Source organism: Sapajus apella, unplaced genomic scaffold, assembly GCF_009761245.1.
Source record: "Sapajus apella isolate SASKATOON/1434 unplaced genomic scaffold, GSC_monkey_1.0 scaffold21, whole genome shotgun sequence".
NCBI lineage: Eukaryota > Metazoa > Chordata > Mammalia > Primates > Cebidae > Sapajus > Sapajus apella.
In genome coordinates, this window is record NW_022436961.1 from 1,281,164 (window position 1) to 1,300,325 (window position 19,162).

General features: G+C 45.8%; 1 protein-coding gene across 2 annotated transcripts; it reads left to right on the forward strand.

Moving 5' to 3' along the window:
* The first annotated feature begins 408 nt into the window (after nucleotides 1–408).
* CHRNA6 (cholinergic receptor nicotinic alpha 6 subunit) lies at nucleotides 409–18,089 on the forward strand. 2 transcript variants are annotated; one of them, XM_032288050.1, is made up of 6 exons: nucleotides 409–1,135; nucleotides 3,762–3,901; nucleotides 10,487–10,531; nucleotides 12,980–13,089; nucleotides 13,193–14,171; nucleotides 17,413–18,089. In XM_032288050.1, exons 1-6 carry the CDS (start codon nucleotides 1,057–1,059, stop codon nucleotides 17,542–17,544), a joined length of 1,485 nt encoding a protein of 494 aa, XP_032143941.1. In that variant the 5' UTR covers nucleotides 409–1,056; the 3' UTR covers nucleotides 17,545–18,089. The 2 variants fall into 2 exon arrangements, with proteins under 2 accessions (XP_032143941.1, XP_032143940.1); XM_032288049.1 differs by lacking the exons at nucleotides 409–1,135; nucleotides 3,762–3,901 and having other exon boundaries at nucleotides 9,953–10,531.
* Nucleotides 18,090–19,162: the final 1,073 nt, after the last annotated feature.

Here is a 19,162-nt window from a genome sequence, read left to right on the forward strand (position 1 = left end):
ATCCATCTGCCTCAGCTCCCAAAGTGCTGGGATTACAGGCATGAACCACTAAGCCCAGCACATTGATTTACTTTTGAGACAGGATCTTGCCTCTTGTCTCCCAGGCTGGAGTGCAGTGGCGTGATCTCAGATCACTGCACTAAACCTACTAGGTTCAAGTGATCCTCCCACCTCAGCCTCCCAAGTAGCTGGGGCCACAGGCGTGCACCAGCATGCCTCAGCTAATTTTCTATTTTTTGTAGAGACGAGGTCTCCCTATGTTGCCCAAGCTGGTCTTGAACTCCTGGCCTTAAGAGATCCTCTTGCCTTGGCCTCCCAAAGTACTGGGATTACAGGCATGATCCACCATGCTTTACAATAAGAATATTTAAATAAATGTGAAAATATCCAGATGTATCCATTCCTCTCATTCTCTGACATCTAGTCTCTAGTCCTGGATGAGCACTGAACTCAGAAACTCAGAAATACAAGGCACTGGAATCCCTGGAGTCAGAAACAAAAACAAAAACAAACTTCTGTTCTCTCTAAGCTGCATTCATTAAGACAGAAATGAGGATTCATATTTTAGAAAGTTTTCTAACATGGTTAAGCTTTGATCAACTGGAGAACTCACGAGTCAGAACAAATTTGTTGGGACCTAGCGTGAGCTTTACCTGTAATTGGAGCTCAGTGAATCCCTCTGATTACAGTTGAGATTGCACCACAGAAAGGTCTCAGCCACTCACAGGTGTTCGTCCTCCAGGGGTCCTGTCTGCCTCAGCATTTCCTCTCTGCTTTTCTTTACCTTTCTTGCATGAAGCCACATCTAGGCTGCTAGGAAATGTGATGACTCATCTGACATCAGATCGCATCCTTTTTATTCGCCCTTCATGTCTGCCTCAGTCTCTGATACTGGGAATAACTGTGTGAAGTCATGGGGTTGTTTTGGTTTCTCAGAAGACACACGCAGATTGCAGTGGGCTTCTGATGATGTCAAGGTTGGATGCGTGTGGCTGATAGCTCTTTGTTTTCCACAATCCTTTGCCTAGCAAAAAGGAATTCAAGTGTGTTTTAACTATGCCGACCAGCAAAGGGCAGGGGTTCCTTCACGGGGGCTTGTGTCTCTGGCTGTGTGTGTTCACACCTTTCTTTAAAGGTAGGTTTGATTTCTGCTTATCTGTTTCCTTTGTAGCTACATGAATTTACTCTATTTTCTAGTTGTGCTTGAGAAGATATATTAATAAAAGATTCTATGGTCTGCATAGGAGCCACCACTGCTACAACTGCTAATTAATCTATTTGTTTTCAGGTGTAACACAAAAGATGAAATCTGAGGGGTAGGGTGGGGAGGAGAGGACCATGAAACATAGTGTAAGCCATATTTTATTTTATTTTCCCAATTAAAGTATAATAAGAAGAATGAAAGAATAAAGCATAAGAAGAATTAAAGTATAATAAGAATTAATTATTATTAATAAGAATAATAAGTTTATTATTCCTAATAAGTTTATTAACAAAGAATAATAAGAAGAATGATACAGTTTTCTATCATCTCTGCTGTGGCTGTATTGAATCTATTTATTTATAGTCATGTTTAATATTTTTTCAAAGTGATAATTTGTCAGCTGATGTTATTATTCAGTCAATGAACCCTTCCATTTTCTAGGTAATCACGTTCGTTTCGGGAAACATGTCACATTACTATGCTGAAACGTGTCTCAAGAGTAAGATAATTCATTTTAAAAGTTACAACTTAGAAACTGACAACTGCTGTTCTGCTGAACAAAATCATTTCTATGCTGTTAGGTTTACAGGGGAGTTGCTTTTCAAGGCTGACGGAGGGTTTATCTGCTATAAAATGTCTCAAGGAGGAAGACGATGGGTAATGAGGAGGATTATTTGTTGTCTGTCATGGAGAGATATGTTTACCATGATTAATTATGATGGCAAGAATGATGTTTTACCTTAAATTTGTCCTTCCTGCTAAAACCCTAGTGTTTCAGTGTTTCTAAAGGCACTCGTCAGGCAACTCTTAGCATTTAGTAATTGAACAGAGAGCTTTTCATTCATTTTGCCTGAGCTTTTCAATCCCTTTCCATTTTTTTCTTTCAATGTATAAATCCCTTTGATAAATTAGTGGAATCCTATGTTAGGTATAAAATTTGAATTCTGTGAGGGAAAATGCAGAGGAGGTAGTAATGAAATGAATTATGTCAAATGAGGACGAGTAACCCCACTTTTAAGATTTTCTTGGAAAACAAAGAGATATGTATAAAACTATTGTCTAGAATTTAGTGAATGAATACGCTATTATTTAAGAACCATGTTCCATTTTTAAAAAACGTGTCAGGTAAATTTGCCTTAAAAACCTTGCATTCTCAGAAATCTCCAAAATAACTGAATTTCAAAGTTGATTTTTATTTTATTTTAAGTGCTGGGGTGTATGTGCAGGATGTGCAGGTTTGTTACATAGGTAAATGTGTGCCATGGTGGTTTGCTGCACCTATCAACCCATCACCTAGGTATTAAGCCCAGCATGCATTAGCTATTTTTCCTAATGCTCTTCCTCGCTTGACCCCTCAGGCCCCAGTGTGTGTTGTTCCCTTCCCTATGTCCGTTGTTCTCATTGTTCAGCTCCCCCTTTTAAGTGAGAACGTGCAGTGTTTGTTTTTTTGTTCCTGTGTTAGTTTGTTGAGGATAACAGCTTTGAGCTCCACCCATGTCCCTGCAAAACACATGATCTTGTTCCTTTTTATGGCCGCATAGTATTCCATGGGGTTTATATACACCACATTTTCTTTATCCAGTCTATTATTGATGGGCATTTGGGTTGATTCCATGTCTTTGCTATGGTGAATAGTGCTGCAGTGAACATTCATGTGCATGTATCTTTACAATAGAATGATTTATATTCCTTTGGGTATATACCCTGTAGTGGGATTGCTGGGTCAAATGGTATTTCAGGTTCTAGGTCTTTGAGGACTCTCCACATTGTCTCCCACAATGGTTGAACTAATTTACACTCCAGTGTAGAAGTGTACCTATTTCTCCACAGCGTCACCAGTATCTGTTATTTTTTGACTTTTTAATAATTGCCATTCTGACTGGCGTGAGATGGCATCTCATTGTGGTTTTGATTTGCATTCCTCTAGTGACCAGTGATGTTGAGCTTTTTTTCATGTTTGTTGGCCACATAAATGTCTTCTTTTGAGAAGTGTCTGTTCATGTCCTCAAAGCTGGCTTTTTAAAAGAACTTGACTTGCCAGGACCATCATGAAATTACTAGTTATTTCAGTTTGCTTGTTGCAGACTCCCCAGCTAAGCATCTTGCTGGCGTAGACACAGATGTTAGTTGGATCAGTATTTTAGACAAGAAAGGACAGGATTTTCCTTAATTACTGGAAAGAGTCTAGTGCCCTCAGTAAGACTGAGTTACTTTAGCTACATAAACAAAGATTCCAAGCCTTGTGTCTACTCCTTTATATCTGCAGTGCCTTAGACTTGAAGAAATGCTCTGACCAACATCATTTGCTTTGATATTGCTCTAGTCTTGAAATGCAGGCATTGCTGTTTTTATGGTAAAGGTGAACAGCCGGGGCACAGAGGGTGGGGTGAGATGGGTGCTGGTGGAGCACGCACAGGTGGGGAAGGCACCATTGTGCGGTCATGGGCTGGAATGTCCACTCCCGACAGGGCCTGGGAAGAATTGCCCAGATTCTTTGCAGTGGCCAGTGGCCAGTGGCCTGGCTGGCTCTGACTCTCCCCTCTGTTTGGCCTCTCAGGCTGTGCAGGCTGTGCAACTGAGGAGAGGCTTTTCCACAAACTGTTTTCTCATTACAACCGGTTCATCAGGCCCGTGGAAAATGTTTCCGACCCCGTCACGGTGCACTTTGAAGTGGCCATCACCCAGCTAGCCAACGTGGTGAGTGCTCTCTGATCACAGCTTTCCCCAGTATTGTTGTACTTTTGCACATCGTAAATGAAGGAATTTTAGAAATACAGATAAACTCAAATCTACACAAGATCTGGCCCTTCAAAGCCATCCTCATTTGGGAGGGAGGCACTTTTCCCACCGATGTTGCAACTGTCTGTGTTGAGGCAGTGCTTTTCCTGGAAGTGCTTTCAGAGCCCGTTTATGAAACAGAGTTGCAAGGGAGTGAAAGGGAGCTAACTTCATGGGGCACCCATTATGCACTGGACACCTGTTTACACTGTGTGGCCAACATCTTCATCTCACTGCTGAGGAAACGGAAGCTTGGTTAAGTGACTGTCCCAGGGTCGTTCAACTACAAAATGGTAAAATTGAGATTTAACACCAAAGCTCATGTCATTTTCACTCCACAGTTAAAATTGCTTTAAGGCCGAGAGCAGTGGCTCATGCCTGTAATCCCAGCACTTTGGGAGGCTGAGGCAGGCAGATCCCTTGATCTCAAGAGTTTGAGACCAGCCTGAGCAACACAGCAAGATCCTGTTTCTACAAAAATGCAAAAATTAGCTAGGTGTGGTGGCACACGCCTATAGTCCCTGCTACTAGGGAGGCTGAGGTGGGAGGATTGCTTGAGCCCAGGAGGTCAAGGCTGCAGTGAGCCGAGATTGCACCACTGCACTCCAGCCTGGGTGACAGAGCAGGAAAAAAGAAGAAGAAAGAATTGTTTTAGCATTCTATGTTATATGAGAACAAAAGAAATGCAATTCCATTCAGCCTTGGAAAAAAAAGAAGATGGGAATTTGAGGATTTAATTTAATTCCTTGCTACCATGTTCAAGGGCAAGTAGGACCGGAGCTCGTTCTTTTGGATAATCTGTGCTCCCCCATTGCAGGGAGAGGAGGTGGCGAGGCCCATACTCTTGGGTACAGCAAGGTCTGGGCTCCAGGGCTCAAACCAAATTCCAGGAAGATGCAGGCTTAGAAGTAAAGGAGGTCTGAAGTGTCTCCAGAGAGGGGCACCAGAGCGTTCCTGAGACCACAGCACACGGAGGGAGAGCCCTGCTCATCAAGTCAGCCACAGCCATGGATGGCGAAGGGGTCTCCTTCCTCCCAGACTTTGCTCTGTGGATGAGGCAGCAGTGGCCCTTCTGGGTACACCTGGGGAAAGACCCTCATGACAGGCATGAGTCAAGCCCCACTGCCTTCTCCAGTCCATCCTTCCCAGGGGATGCAGAGGACCCTGGCCCGGTCCTCTGTCTGTGACCCAGGCTGGAAATGTGCATGCACTGGCTGAAAAAAAATAAAGCCAGATGTTTCCCCTCACCTGGATGTGCTCTCCCATCCTTTAGTGAGTGTTTATTTAGTGCCCGTTCTGATCCCCTTCCCAAGCCCAGTAGCTTTGTCCTGGTTCCTGGTCTCCTGCTAGGCTGCAAGCAGTTCTTGCAGCGGACTGGGTTGTTGTGAATGGAGAGCTGAACTGAGTTTGCTCTGAAATCTGTGAGGGACACCTCACTGCATGGCATCACTCCACAACCCTGCTGGACACGCCCTTGTGGGAGCTTATTCTGAAGTTGGGGCTTGGGAGGGCTGGTAAATGCAGATTTTGACATTTACATTTGGTTGCTAGTATCAGAGATTAAAAGAAAACCTACAACCTTTACAAAACAAGTTTATTCCTTACTTACGCAACAGAAATCTGAAGGTTAACAGTCCAGGAGATTAACATGGGTCAGTTTCATGGTGTTAGTGATTGCACATCTATGTTCACTTGCCCAGGTTACACACTGCACAGCTCCGGGGGATGTCACTCCCATGGACTGTGATTCTAAAGGCATAAACTGGACGCGGCAACAGTGCCCTGGGTTCCTTCCTTCTTTCTATTTTACCACTCTTTGCAGGAGGCTTCTTCTCTTGGTGTTGCCTCATGGTTCAAGATAACTACTGTATTCCCATCCTCACATTCACATTCTTGGCAAGAAATAGAAGGAAGGGAGAAAAAGGGCAAAGTGTACGTCCTAGACTTCTGTGATTTCTGCAAGAGCTGTTGCTTTCCATCTCATTGACTATCTCCAGCTGTAAAAGAGACTTGGAACTGCAGGATTTTAAAACTGAATTTTTATTTCTTGAGATCATTATAGAATGACATGCAGTCGTAAGAAATAACAGAGGGATATTTTGTAGACTCTGCCTGTTTCCCCCACTAATGTGCCCTCCATTTCTGAAATTTTGTCGTTTCAACAATGGTATACGTAACCGGAATCATAAAGTAGGTAAACTTGAGGGACTGGGTTTTTCCCTCAGCACCATCCCTTAGAGATTCCTCTGAGTCATTAAGTGTTATCAGTAGTTCATTCCTTCTGGTTGCTGAGTGTTTTGGTTTTTGGGTTTTTTTTTTTTTTTTTTTTTTTGAGATGGAGTCTTACTCTGTTGCCCAGGCTGGAGTGCAGTGGTGTGATCTCGGCTCACTGCAACCCACACCTCCCAGGTTCAAGTGATTCTCCTGTCTCAGACTCCCAAGTAGCTGGGATTGCAGGCATGCCCCACTATGCCTGGTTCATTTTTGTATTTGTAATAGAGATGGGGTTTCACCATGTTGGCCAGGCTGGTCTTGAACTTCTGACCTCAGGTGATCTGCCAGCCTCAGCCTCCAAAGTGTTGGGATTATAGGTGTGAGCCACCTCACCTGGCCCATGTTGCTTGTTTATTAGCTTGTTGAAGGACATTTGAGCTGATTCTAGTTTTTGGTTGATTACAAATACAGCTGCTATGAACATCTACGTACAGGTTTTAGTGTAAATGTAAACCTCCATGTCTCTGGGATAAACGCCCAGGAGTGCAATAGCTGTGTGTTGTCAGGTGAACATGGGGTGGCCGAGAGAAGTGGCACAGCCAGGACGCTCTGTCGCCTCCTCCCTTCTGTAAGGCCTTGGGGTCCTCTGTCTGATCCCTAGCTTAGCCCTGGAGCACCAAGGCTTTACCTGGAATTGTGTTTATGCCATGCAAAATGACCTTGGCCAGAAAGTTTTCTGTTTCTTTTCAGTGCAGGAGCAAGGTCAAGTGCGCCTTGGGGAGATCCAGGACAAAGGCCCTGCCCAGTGTTTGTGCTGGCCTGGCGTATCTGAAATGACAAAGATAAAGCCTTGGTGCAATGCAGCCCACTTGGCCTTTCCGATCTGAGTCTCTGAGTCTGCTGCTGCTCCAGCAATGATTCCATTTGAAATCATAAGTCAAAGCCTTTGATGCAGCTGCTGTGTCAATGAATTGATTTTCCCAAGAAGGAGGTGCAGGGTGATGTCGCCAGGAATGGGGTTGATGCTGTGGGTCTTTGGACTCCTCCAGTAGGGATGTCTCATAGCAGTGCCGTGCCCATTGGTGGGAGCTGGAATTGCATGGAGAGAGAGTACGACTTGCCAGACAGGTCCTGCTCCATAGGGTCAGCTGACATCTCTGAAGGTGTCCATACCCCCATGGGCCATGTCCATACCACCTGGAGCTTCTCCCAGCTTGTGGAGGTGAGGCTGTGGAGTTGGCTCTTGCCAACTGATCTCAGCTCTCTGAACACAGTGTGTTCATTCAGAGAGAAAGCAGGCTTTGGAGGCAGCTGGGACTTGTGTCAGTCACCTTGGAGGCCTTCCTGGAACCGAGACTGCAGGGCTAGTCCATTCCTGACCAACAGTGAGTGGATTTATGGACACGGCCCCTGCTGGACTCTGCAGATTATAAGGGGACTTTCATCACCAGAAGGCACTGACCGTGGGCTTGTGTAATTGTAAAGCCATGAATTGGTGAACCAGTGGATAAGTACAGATCATTTCTTTGCTTCCCGGGACTCACAGGAACCCATATTGTAATTCCTTTGCTGGCCTTTCAAACCCTAGGGCTTACCCTGTCTTGTCACAGGCCCATTCTTGGGGCTTAACCTGCCTTGTCACAGGCCTGTCTTATCACAGGCCCATTTGAAAGAGGAAGCCTGGCACGATTACTGTTTAGAGTTTTCCAGGAGGGGCAGCAGTGGGGATGGAGTAGGGGAGAAGTGAAAGCAGGGCAGCCACATGGCCCAGGGCAGCCTGGTGTCTGAGCCTGGCCACGGCTCCCTCGGCCACCATCACAGAGCTCATTTACTCTGGAGGGTGCGTGAGTGTCTTGGGAAGCAAGGTTGGCTGAGGAAGACTTGCGACTCTACTGCTGGACACTGGGGACATTCCCACAGCCCCCAGGCTGCCGCCCGCAAGGCTACTCAAGGTGCCAACTGTGTCTTTGGTAGTTCTCCCACTGAGAGGTGGTAGCTTAGGAACTCATTCCATTTGGGATGTCACCTGGAATGCTCTTCCTCCACACAGCCCTGACTGTCTTCTGGTCATTTAAGTATCTGCTTAAACATTACCTCCTCAGAGAAGCCTTCTTTGCCCACCCCGTCTAAAATAGATGTGTGTGTGTCTGAGATTATGTGCATGAGTGTGCATGAGTGTGTGTGTGCATGAGTGTGTGTGTGACTGTGTGAGTGTATGCACGAATGTATGTATGAGTGTGTGTGAGTGTGCATTCGTGTTTGCATGATTGTGTGACTGCATATGTGGACGAGTGTGACTGTGTGTGCATGAGTGTTCATGTGAGTGGGTGACTGCATGTGTGTGTGTGTGTGTGTGTGTATGAATATGTGATGATTCATGAGGTGTGTGCACATAAGTGTGTAGAACAGTGTATATGAATGTGTGCATGTGTGAGTGTGGTTATGCATGAGTGTGCACGAGTGTGTATGTGTGTGGGTGGGTGTGAATGAGTGTGAACTTGTGTATGAGTGTGTGCTTATGAATGTGTGATTGTGCGTGTGTGCATTAGTGTGTGATTGTGTATAAGTGTAGATGGGTGTGTGTGAATGTGTGATTGTACATGTGTGCATGAGTGTGAGTGTGCCTGAGTGTGTGTGTGTCCCCACACATGGACCGTTCCATCCATCTTTATTTGTCTTTATAGGCCTTATTACTATCTTATGTTATAGTATAGATCTATTAGTAATTTTATGTCTCCCATCTGACAGCTGAGACACATGAAGTCAGGACATCCCAATATTTATAGAGCACATAGTGGTTACTAAATACGTATTTGTGTAGTGAATGATCAAAGTGGTGACTTGGGTGGGGGTAGTGGTAGTGGGTGAGTAGCAGCTGCCAGCAGGAAACTCCATGGTGGCCAAGGCTGATGTATTTTTTTTTTTTTTTTTGAGACGGAGTTTCACTCTTGTTACCCAGGCTGGAGTGCAATGGAGCGATCTCGGCTCACCGCAACCTCCGCCTCCTGGGTTCAGGCAATTCTCCTGCCTCAGCCTCCTGAGTAGCTGGGATTACAGGCACGCACCACCATGCCCAGCTAATTTTTTGTATTTTTAGTAGAGACGGGGTTTCACCATGTTGACCAGGATGGTCTCGATCTCTTGACCTCGTGATCCACCCGCCTCGGCCTCCCAAAGTGCTGGGATTACAGGCTTGAGCCACCGCGCCCAGCCACGTATTTTTTTTAAATTTGAGACGGAGTCTCGCTCTGTGGCCCAGGCTGGAGTGCAATGGTGTGATCTTGGCTCACTGCAACCTCTGCCTAGCGTTTGACTGATTCTCCTGCCTCAGCCTCCTTAGTAGCTGGGATTACAGGCACCAACCACCACACCCAGCTAATTTTTATTGTTGTTGTTGAGATGGAGTCTCGCTCTGTTGCCAGGCTGCAGTGCAGCGGTGCAATCTTAACTCACTGCAACCTCTGCCTCCCAGGTTCAAGTGATTCTCCTGCCTCAGCCTCCCAAGTAGCTGGGACTACAGGCATGAGCCACGACGCCCAACTAATTTTTGTATTTTTTAGTAGAGCCGGGATTTCACCATGTTGGCCAGGATGGTGTCGATCTCTTGACCTTGTGACCTGCCCGCCTCGGCCTCCCAAAGTGCTGGGATTATAGGCATGAGCCACTGCACCGGGCCCCCTATTTTTTTGTATTTTTAGTAGAGACGGGATTTCACCATGTTGGCCAGGCTGGTCTCGAACTCCTGACCTCAGGTGATCCACCCACCTCGGCTTCCCAAAGTGCTGGGATTACAGGTGTGAGCTACTGCGCCCTGCGGAGGCTGACATCTTAAGGTAGGTTCCCGTGGCAGGCTTTCAGGACTCAGAGCCTGGAGAGCCCTGAGGCATGAGGATGGGAGGAATTTAGGAAACAGGTAAAAACACTAAGCCGGGTTGGAATCCCCACCACCGTCTGCAACATCTCCCTCCCTCTTTCCTGCTGTCGCTCTTCTTTTCCTTCCTTCCTTTCATGGAACTAGAAACCTGTATAGGCTGCAGAAATCAAAAGCACTTCACAGAAGAGGTGAGACTTAAATCATCTCTGAAAGAGTTTAAAGCCACGTTTAAGGGCTGGGGAGATGTGGAAATGCTGCCCTTCTGGTTGCATGCTGGATGCTTTTCAGACATTGCCTTTCAGTCTTCTTCCATTGGCATGAATAAGTCAGATTTGGTTCTTTTTAGTTGTCATTTCTGCTCTAAGATCTCTATGGCAAGCACATTTGAGGCTAAACATATTATTTCTTCTTCCCAGGATGAAGTAAACCAGATCATGGAAACCAATTTGTGGCTGCGTCATGTATGTGCCTATATCATGTGTCAGCTTAACGATGTCCAATGGATAAAACCCATAAGCTCTTACTTCAGCACTGCCCTGCAGGAAACAAAACAAAACCAAACAAAACCAAACCCATAAGTACTACCTCGCTCCATCTCCTCCTGGTTATAGAATATAACATATTATCCACTAGGTCATCTCCAAAGCCTAAAGTTCAGCTCTGGTAATAGCTGACTTGATGCACGCTTCACAGGTGCAGACACCTAGTGACAGAGATCCCTCTGACATAGAGATTTCCATTCTTCCTGGTTGCTGCTCTCAGATCTCCCATTTTTATCTGTAACTTGAGCTCCAGGGTTTGAGGTGTGCCTGCTCTTTGATCCCTGCTTGACCAGGCTTGGAGAAGTCAGTAGCTGAGCATAGCAAAATGTATGTGAGACTCCCAGCAGCTGGTGTTATCAGTTCTACCCTTTCTTCCTTAAGAAAGTCTTGACCAGGTGCAGTGGCTTACGCCTGTAATCCCAGCACTTTGAGAGGCTGAGGCAGGTGGATCACCAGAGGTCAGGAGTTCAAGACCAGCCTGGGCAACATGGTGAAGTCCCGTCTCCAGTAAAAATACAAAATTAGCCAGGTGTGGTGGTGGGTGCCTGTAATCCCAGCTACTCAGGAGGCTGAGGCCAGAGAATCTCTTGAATCTGGGAGGCGGAGGTTGCAGTGACCCGAGATTACGCCACGGCAGTCAAGCCTGGGTGACAGAGCATGGCTCTGTCTTGAAAATTAAAAAAAAAGGAAAGAAAGGAAGTCTTAATCTTTTATGCAGATTTTGTTAAAAAACAAGACAAGGCCGGGCGCGGTGGCTCACGCCTGTAATCCCAGCACTTTGGGAGGCCGAGGCGGGTGGATCATGAGGTCAAGAGATCGAGACCATCCTGGTTAACACAGTGAAACCCCGTCTCTACTAAAACTACAAAAAATTAGCTGGGCATGGGAGCGCATGCCTGTAATCCCAGCTACTCGGGAGGCTAAGGCTGGAGAATTGCCTGAACCCAGGAGGCGGAGGTTGCGGTGAGCCGAGATTTCGCCATTGCACTCCAGCCTGGGTAACAAGAGCGAAACTCCGTCTCAAAAAAAAAAAAAAAAAACAAAAAAAACAAGACAAAACTTACCATCATACCCTTGAGCTTTTTGATATTAGAAATGGGTTGTCACTCCAGTGTGAGTATGGCTCATGGAATATGGAAGTTGAGCCAAAAACTTTGATGAGCTAATAATCAATAGATAAGCATCTAATGAAATATTTGCCCAAATCAGCTCAGCTATTTTTTTTTTTTTTTTGAAAGGAAGAAAAAGAATTAAAAAAAAAAAAAAAAGAAAAAGAATACAGGAAAGGAAGAAAGAGGAAGAGGGAGAGAGAACAGGGGTGTTGCTTTATTGCCCGGGCTAGAATGCAGTCTAAAACTGGGTATGCCTGTAATTGTGTTTAATAATAGAGACATAAAAAAAAATGAGGGAATAAAATAATTAACAGCTCAGCTATTTAGCTCCCTTTTCCCCACGGATATAATTGTCCAGAGTTTGATAGAAACCAATACATTCTTCAAATAATAATGTATTTTTGGCAAGGCTCAGTGGCTCACGCCTATAATCCCAGCACTATGGGAGGCTGAGGCGGGCAGATCACAAGGTCAAGAGATCGAGACCATCCTGGCCAACATGGTGAAACCCCTTTTCTACTAAAAATACAAAAGAAAAAAAAAAGATAAATGTATTTTTTTTTCTTTCTTTTTTTTTTTTTTTTGATGAAGTCTTACTCTGTCATCCAGGCTGGAGTACAGTGGCACAATCTCGGCTCACTGCAACCTCCACCTCCCGGGTTCAAGTGATTCTCCTGCCTCAGCCTCCTGAGTAGCTGGGACTACAGGGGAGTGCCACCACACCCAGCTAATTTTTTGTATTTTTAATTGAGACAGGGTTTCACCATGTTAGCCAGGCTGGTCTCGATCTCCTGACCTCGTGATCCTCCCCACCTTGGGCTCCCAAAGTGCCAGGATTACAGGCGTATTTTTCTTTTTCAGAAACAGCTGTTGAACCATCATAAAATTATCATTGGAAGAAAGTTATTAAGAAACTAATTTTTTTTTCCAGACAGAGTCTCACTCTGTCAACCAGCCTGAATATAGTCGTGCAATCTCAGCTCACTGCAAACTCCACCTCCCAGGTTCAAACGATACTCCTGCCTCAATCTCCCAAGTAACTGATATTTCAGGCATGTGCCACCACCGCCGGCTAATTTTTGTATTTTTAGTAGAGGTGGGCTTTCACTGTGTTGACCAGGCTGGTCTTGAACTCCTGACCGCAAGTGATCTGCCCACTTCGGCCTCCCAAAGTGCTGAGATTACAGGTGTAAGCCAACGGGCCTGACAAGAAAGTTTTTAAGAAATTTTAAAAGTCGATTTCTATTTATTTTAGATCTGGAATGATTATAAATTGCGCTGGGATCCAACGGAATACGACGGCATTGAGACTCTTCGCGTTCCTGCAGATAAGATTTGGAAGCCCGACATTGTTCTCTATAACAAGTACGGGTCTCTGACCACTGTAGTCTCTTTCCAAAGCTGCTGTTGGTGTATTCTGGCCCATAGCAAAGGGAGTGTTACTAATGGTGTCTGACTTACTTTGCAGTGCTGTTGGTGACTTCCAAGTTGAAGGCAAGACGAAAGCTCTTCTTAAATACAATGGCACGATAACCTGGACTCCACCAGCTATTTTTAAGAGTTCCTGTCCTATGGATATCACCTTTTTCCCTTTTGATCATCAAAACTGTTCACTAAAATTTGGTTCCTGGACGTATGACAAAGCTGAAATTGATCTTCTAATCATTGGATCAAAAGTGGATATGCATGATTTTTGGGAAAACAGTGAATGGGAAATTATCGATGCCTCTGGCTACAAACATGACATAAAATACAACTGTTGTGAGGAGATATACACAGATATAACCTATTCTTTCTACATTAGAAGATTGCCGATGTTTTACACGATTAATCTGATCATCCCCTGTCTCTTTATTTCATTTCTAACCGTGTTGGTCTTTTACCTTCCTTCGGACTGCGGTGAAAAAGTGACACTTTGTATTTCAGTCCTGCTTTCTCTGACTGTGTTTTTGCTGGTCATCACAGAAACCATTCCATCTACCTCTCTGGTGGTCCCACTGGTGGGTGAGTACCTGCTGTTCACCATGATCTTTGTCACACTGTCCATCGTGGTGACTGTGTTTGTGTTGAACATACACTACCGCACCCTGATGACACACACCATGCCCAGGTGGGTGAAGACAGTTTTCCTGCAGCTCCTGCCCCAGGTCCTGCTGATGAGGTGGCCTCTGGACAAGGCAAGGGGCACAGGCTCTGATGCAGTGCCCAGAGGCCTTGCCAGGAGGCCCACCAAGGACAAGTTTGCGAGCCGTGGGGAGCCCAGACATCTTAAAGAATGCTTCCATTGTCACAAATCAAACGAGCTTGCCACCAGCAAGAGAAGATTAAGTCATCAGCCGTTACAGTGGATGGCGGAAAATTCGGAGCACTCACCTGAAGTTGAAGACGTGATTAACAGTGTTCATTTCATAGCAGAAAATATGAAGAGCCACAATGCAACCAAGGAGGTAAATGTGCGTCCCCTCCACATGCCTTCGGGCACTCTGGAGACGCAGTCAGACTGTTAGTGTGAATTTTGTTCCTGAGAGGGTCAGGCGGCCTTGCCGAAATCTGGCTCTGTTATATGGTTATGGGTGGACTGACAGGGTCAGACCTCCCAGTGGAGTGGGGTCAGGTGCCAACAGTCCCAGAGCAAATCTCCACCTCCAGAAATGTGAACTCAAGCAAAATTTGCTTAAAATAAACATTCACGGCCAGGCGCAGTGGCTCACGCCTGTAATCCCAGCACTTTCGGAGGCTGAGGTGGGCGGATCACCTGAGGTCAGGAGTTTGAGACCAGCATGGCCAACATGGGGAAACCCCATCTCTACTAAAAATACAAAAATCAGCCAGGTGTGGTGGCACAGGCCTGTAATCCTAGCTACTTGGGAGGCTGAGGCAGGAGAATCGCCTGAATCCAGGAGGCGGGGGTTGCAGTGAGCTGCGATTGTGCTCCTGCACTCCAGCCTGAGCAGCAGAGCAAGACTCCATCTCAAAAATAAAAATAAATAAATAAACCTTCAGGGCAACCTCAGTTAATGAAACCAAGAGCCCCAGCCTGGGCAACATAGGGAGGCCCTATCCTACCAACAAACAAACAAATTAGCAGACGTGTTGGTGTGCACCTATAGTCCCAGCCATTTAAGAGGCTGAGGTGGGAGGATTGCTTGAGCCCAGCAGTTCGAGGCTGTAGCCTGAGAGGCAGAAGACAGAGCAGGACCCTGTCTGTCACACATACACACACACACACACACACAAACAACCCCTGAACGAGAAACAACGGCAAATAAAAAGATAGAGAAAAGCTGCCCCAGAGGGAAGGAGAAATGAGCTTGGAGCAGCGTGCAGCCTGGGGGTGCTGGGAGAAGTGGGAGAGGCGGAAGTGCGTTCGTTCCGGCAGCTCTGGTCCCACTTCTCCTACTCGAGAGGGATTTAGGTGCTGGTGAAATGAGCCCCAGGGATATTTTTAGCATTCACGTACTCTGCTCCTGCTACCCATAGCAGCCTGCACCTCCCTCAGCCTCCAAAGACAGAGCTCAAGAGAATCATGCCAATTTCCCACACCACGTGGGTGACTAGCTGAGGTCATCTGAAACTCAGGCCAGGTGTCTGGGTTTGACCTCGGACTGCAGCTGCTGGCAGCCATTGCTCCTTGTGATAGGAGACTGTGAGACAGAGAAGTCCGCCATGCCCTGTTGGTGCAGAGGGCAGACGCTCTGAATGGCTGTCATGCAGGTGTGTCACGGGACAAGAGAGCCCAGAAAGATTCACCTTCATGGTGACAGCTTCATAAAATTTAAAATTTTTGTCTCTACAATAAATACAAAAATTAGCGGGGTGTGGTGGTGGATGCCTGTAATCCCAGCACTTTCAGAGACCAACGCTGGAGGCTTTTTTAAGGCCAGAAGTTTGAGACCAGCCTGAGCAACATATTGAGACCCTGTTTCTAAAAAACAATTTTTTTCTTTTGTTTTTTTAAAAAAAATTTTTTTTTTTTTGAGACGGAGTTTCACTCTTGTTACCCAGGCTGGAGTGCAATGGCGCGATCTCGGCTCACCGCAACCTCCGCCTCCCGGGTTCAGGCAATTCTCCTGCCTCAGCCTCCTGAGTAGCTGGGATTACAGGCACGTGTCACCATGCCCAGCTAATTTTTTGTATTTTTAGTAGAGACGGGGTTTCACCGTGTTGACCAGGATGGTCTCGATCTCTTGACCTCGTGATCCACCCGCCTCAGCCTCCCACAGTGCTGGGATTACAGGCTTGAGCCACCGCGCCAGGCCTTTTTTAAGAAAATTTTATTTATTTATTTATTTATTTTTTGAGACCCAGTCTTGCTCTGTCACCAGACTGGAGTGCAGTGGCGCAATCCCAGCTCACTGCAACTTCCACCTCCTGGGTTCAAGTGATTTTTCCGCCTCAGCCTCCTGAGTAGCTGGGACCACAGGCGTGTGCTACCACGCCTGGCTAATTTTTGTATTTTTAGGAGAGATGGGGTTTCGCCGTGTGTTGGCCAGGATGGTCTCGATCTCTTGACCTGGTGATCTGCCCACCTCGGCCTCTCAAAGTGCTGGGATTACAGGCGTGAGCCACCGTGCTCAGCCAAAAAAATTTTTTTTAAATGTGCCAAGCCTGTTGTCCCAGCTACTTGGGAAGCTAAGGCTGGAGGATTGCTTAAGCCTAGGAGTTCCAGGTTCCAGTGAGCCACAGCCATACGACTGCACTCTAGCCTGGGCAACACAGCAAAATCCTGTTCCTAAATAAAATTTTTTTTAAATCTAAGAGACAGCTGCTCTTGACTTAATCACTACCAGTTAGGGCTGTCAAGACACAACTGTGGAGACAGTGGCAGAAGGCTGGAGGGTCAGGAACTGCAAGAAACACAACTAGCTCTCCACGGCCAGCATCCCTTTGAGGGCTGGAGGACTGCCTCTTCCTGATAAAGGGTTCCTCAATCATACTCCACATCCGTCAACCCCAGCGGCACCCCCTGCCTCAGACTCATTCCCCAGACTTGCCACGGAGCCAGACTACCCAGCGTTGCAGAGCATGAGTCTAGCTCTCTGAGTAGCTGCTTCTCAGGAGTGTCTCTTGCAGTTAGGAAAGGTCCCTGGTGACCCACGGAGTCAGGGCTTTACCGGAGCGTCTGCTGTCTGAGGCACTCATGGAGGCTGTGCATTTGCCCTCTGCAGACAAAACAAAATTTCTTATGTGCTGATTTGCAGTAGCTTTGAAGGTAAAAGAAAAAAAAGAAAAAAAAATTTCTTATGTGTCCTATACAGGAGACACGGATTCACCAAAGTAATACCAATATTCTCTTTATTTTTATTTTTATTTATTTATTTTTTGAAATGAAATCTCTCACTCTGCCACCCAGCCTGGAGTGCAGTGGCGAGATCTTGGCTCACTGCAACCTCCACTTCCCAGGTTCAAGTGATTCTCCTGCCTCAGCCTCCTGGGTAGCTGGAATTTCAGGTGCCCACCACTATGCCCGGCTAATTTTTGTATTTTTAGTAGAGATGAGTCTTCACCATGTTGGCCAGGCTGGCCTCAAACTCCTGACCCCAGGTGATCCGCCTGCCTTGCCAATATTTGCTTTAAAAAGTACCGGAGAAATCTCCTTTGAAAAAGAAGCAGCTTATTGATGAAACAAAGCATGCTTCTCATGGTTTTGTTTTTTTAAACCAGCTCTAATTTTTGTTTGCATTTCAGGTAGAAGATGACTGGAAATACGTGGCCATGGTGGTGGACAGAGTATTTCTTTGGGTATTTATAATTGTCTGTGTGTTTGGAACTGCGGGGCTATTTCTACAGCCACTACTTGGGAACACAGGAAAATCTTAAAATGTATTTTCCTTTATGTTCAGAAAGTTAGCAGACACCATCTTTGTTCTGCATTCCTTGCCACAAGGAAAGGAATGCGAAGGCTTCCTACCCGAGTCCCCCACCTACTAAAGCTGATGGCTAGATGGAAAAAGAGGACTTTCTTGTACATTGGGAGGTGGAGTATCCTCCGATGTAGCACAGGGGGAGAAGTGAACGTGTTACCACACTAGTGCCCAGATCAGGCAGTACCCACGGTTACAGTATCAGGCCACGCTTCTCGTGTCTGTGTGTTTGGCTTCCAAGGACATGAGTGACTTATACTACAGCCTAGCTACGTAATTAACATCAAGCCACACTAAGAAGAAGTTTTGCTGTACCTCCAGTGAATGCTGTTTCTCAGTATCATGACACATGAGAGGTGAACTCTGGGAAGTGGACCTTGCAACATTTGTGAACTGTTTGCAACACTTGGGAACTATTGCATCCTTGATTTCTTGTGCATGTCTCTGTGATGTAGCTCATACCTCTCAGCATTATTTGATACGTAGTTTTTTCTTTTTTGAGATGGAGTTTTGCTCTTGTTGCCCAGGCTGGAGTGTAACGGCACGATCTCAGCTCACGGCAAGCTCCGCCTCCTGGGTTCAAGCAATTCTCCTGCCTCAGCCTCCCGAGTAGCTGGGATTACAGGCATGCGCCACCAAGCCCTGTTAATTTTGTATTTTTAGTAGAGATAGGGTTTCTTCATGTTGGTCAGGCTGGTCTTGAACTCCTGACCTCAAGTGATCCACCTGCCTCAGCCTCCCAAAGTGCTGCGATTACAGGCGTGAGCCACTGCGCCTGGCTGTTTAGTCTTTTTTCATCAACAGTTTTCATTTCTTCGTTGTCTCGAGGCAGAGGGGGGTTTTTTTTTTTTTTTTTTTTTTTTTAATTTCATTTAGATTTTTAGTTTTAAGTTGGGTCCAATGCCACATGCATATTTCTCCTATAAGGAATTATAATCTCGGAGGGTTTGGAGCAATTCCTTTTCTGAGAGGGAGAAGTTTGGGAATTCTGCAATAAGCACCCTAATTATTTCCTTATTTGTTGTATAAGTATGATAACAACTTTAAAGATGTATTTTAAGGCAGAAAAACAATAAATCAAATTTAACAAAATAAATAATTTCGTTTGTCCCTTTTCCGTTCTAGTCTTTGTCTGTATGCAAAAACTTCAATTTTACCTTGCAATGCCGCTTCTTTAAAACATAATACCAGCAACATTCCCTTATTACAGAGTCTTGAAATATAATTTTTATGATAGCATAGTCTCCATTGTGAATTCTTTCTCTTTTTTCTGCTGGAGCATGAGGTTCTCTGTAGGACATTAGGCAGAGGTCTTGAATTTCAATGAGTCCGTTTTATTTTTTATTCTTTTTTTATTAATTTTTTTGAGGCAGAGTCTTGCTCTGTTATCCAGGCTGGCGTGCAGTGGCGCGATGACGGCTCACTACAACCTCCACCTCGTGGATTCAAGCAATTCTCCTGCCTCAGCCTCCCAAGTAGCTGGGATTACAAGCGCCTGCCACCACACCCAGCTAATTTTTATATTTTTAGTACAGACAGGGTTTTGCCATGTTGGCCAAGCTGGTGTCAAACTC

Coding starts and splice junctions, on each gene's coding strand:
- CHRNA6 (XM_032288049.1), top strand. CDS start 10,205: ATGGAACTAGAAACCTGTATAGGCTGCAGAAATCAAAAGCACTTCACA. Junction 10,532..12,979: donor CCAATTTGTGGCTGCGTCAT/GTATGTGCCTAT, acceptor TATTTATTTTAG/ATCTGGAATGATTATAAATT. Junction 14,172..17,412: donor GCCACAATGCAACCAAGGAG/GTAAATGTGCGT, acceptor TTTGCATTTCAG/GTAGAAGATGACTGGAAATA.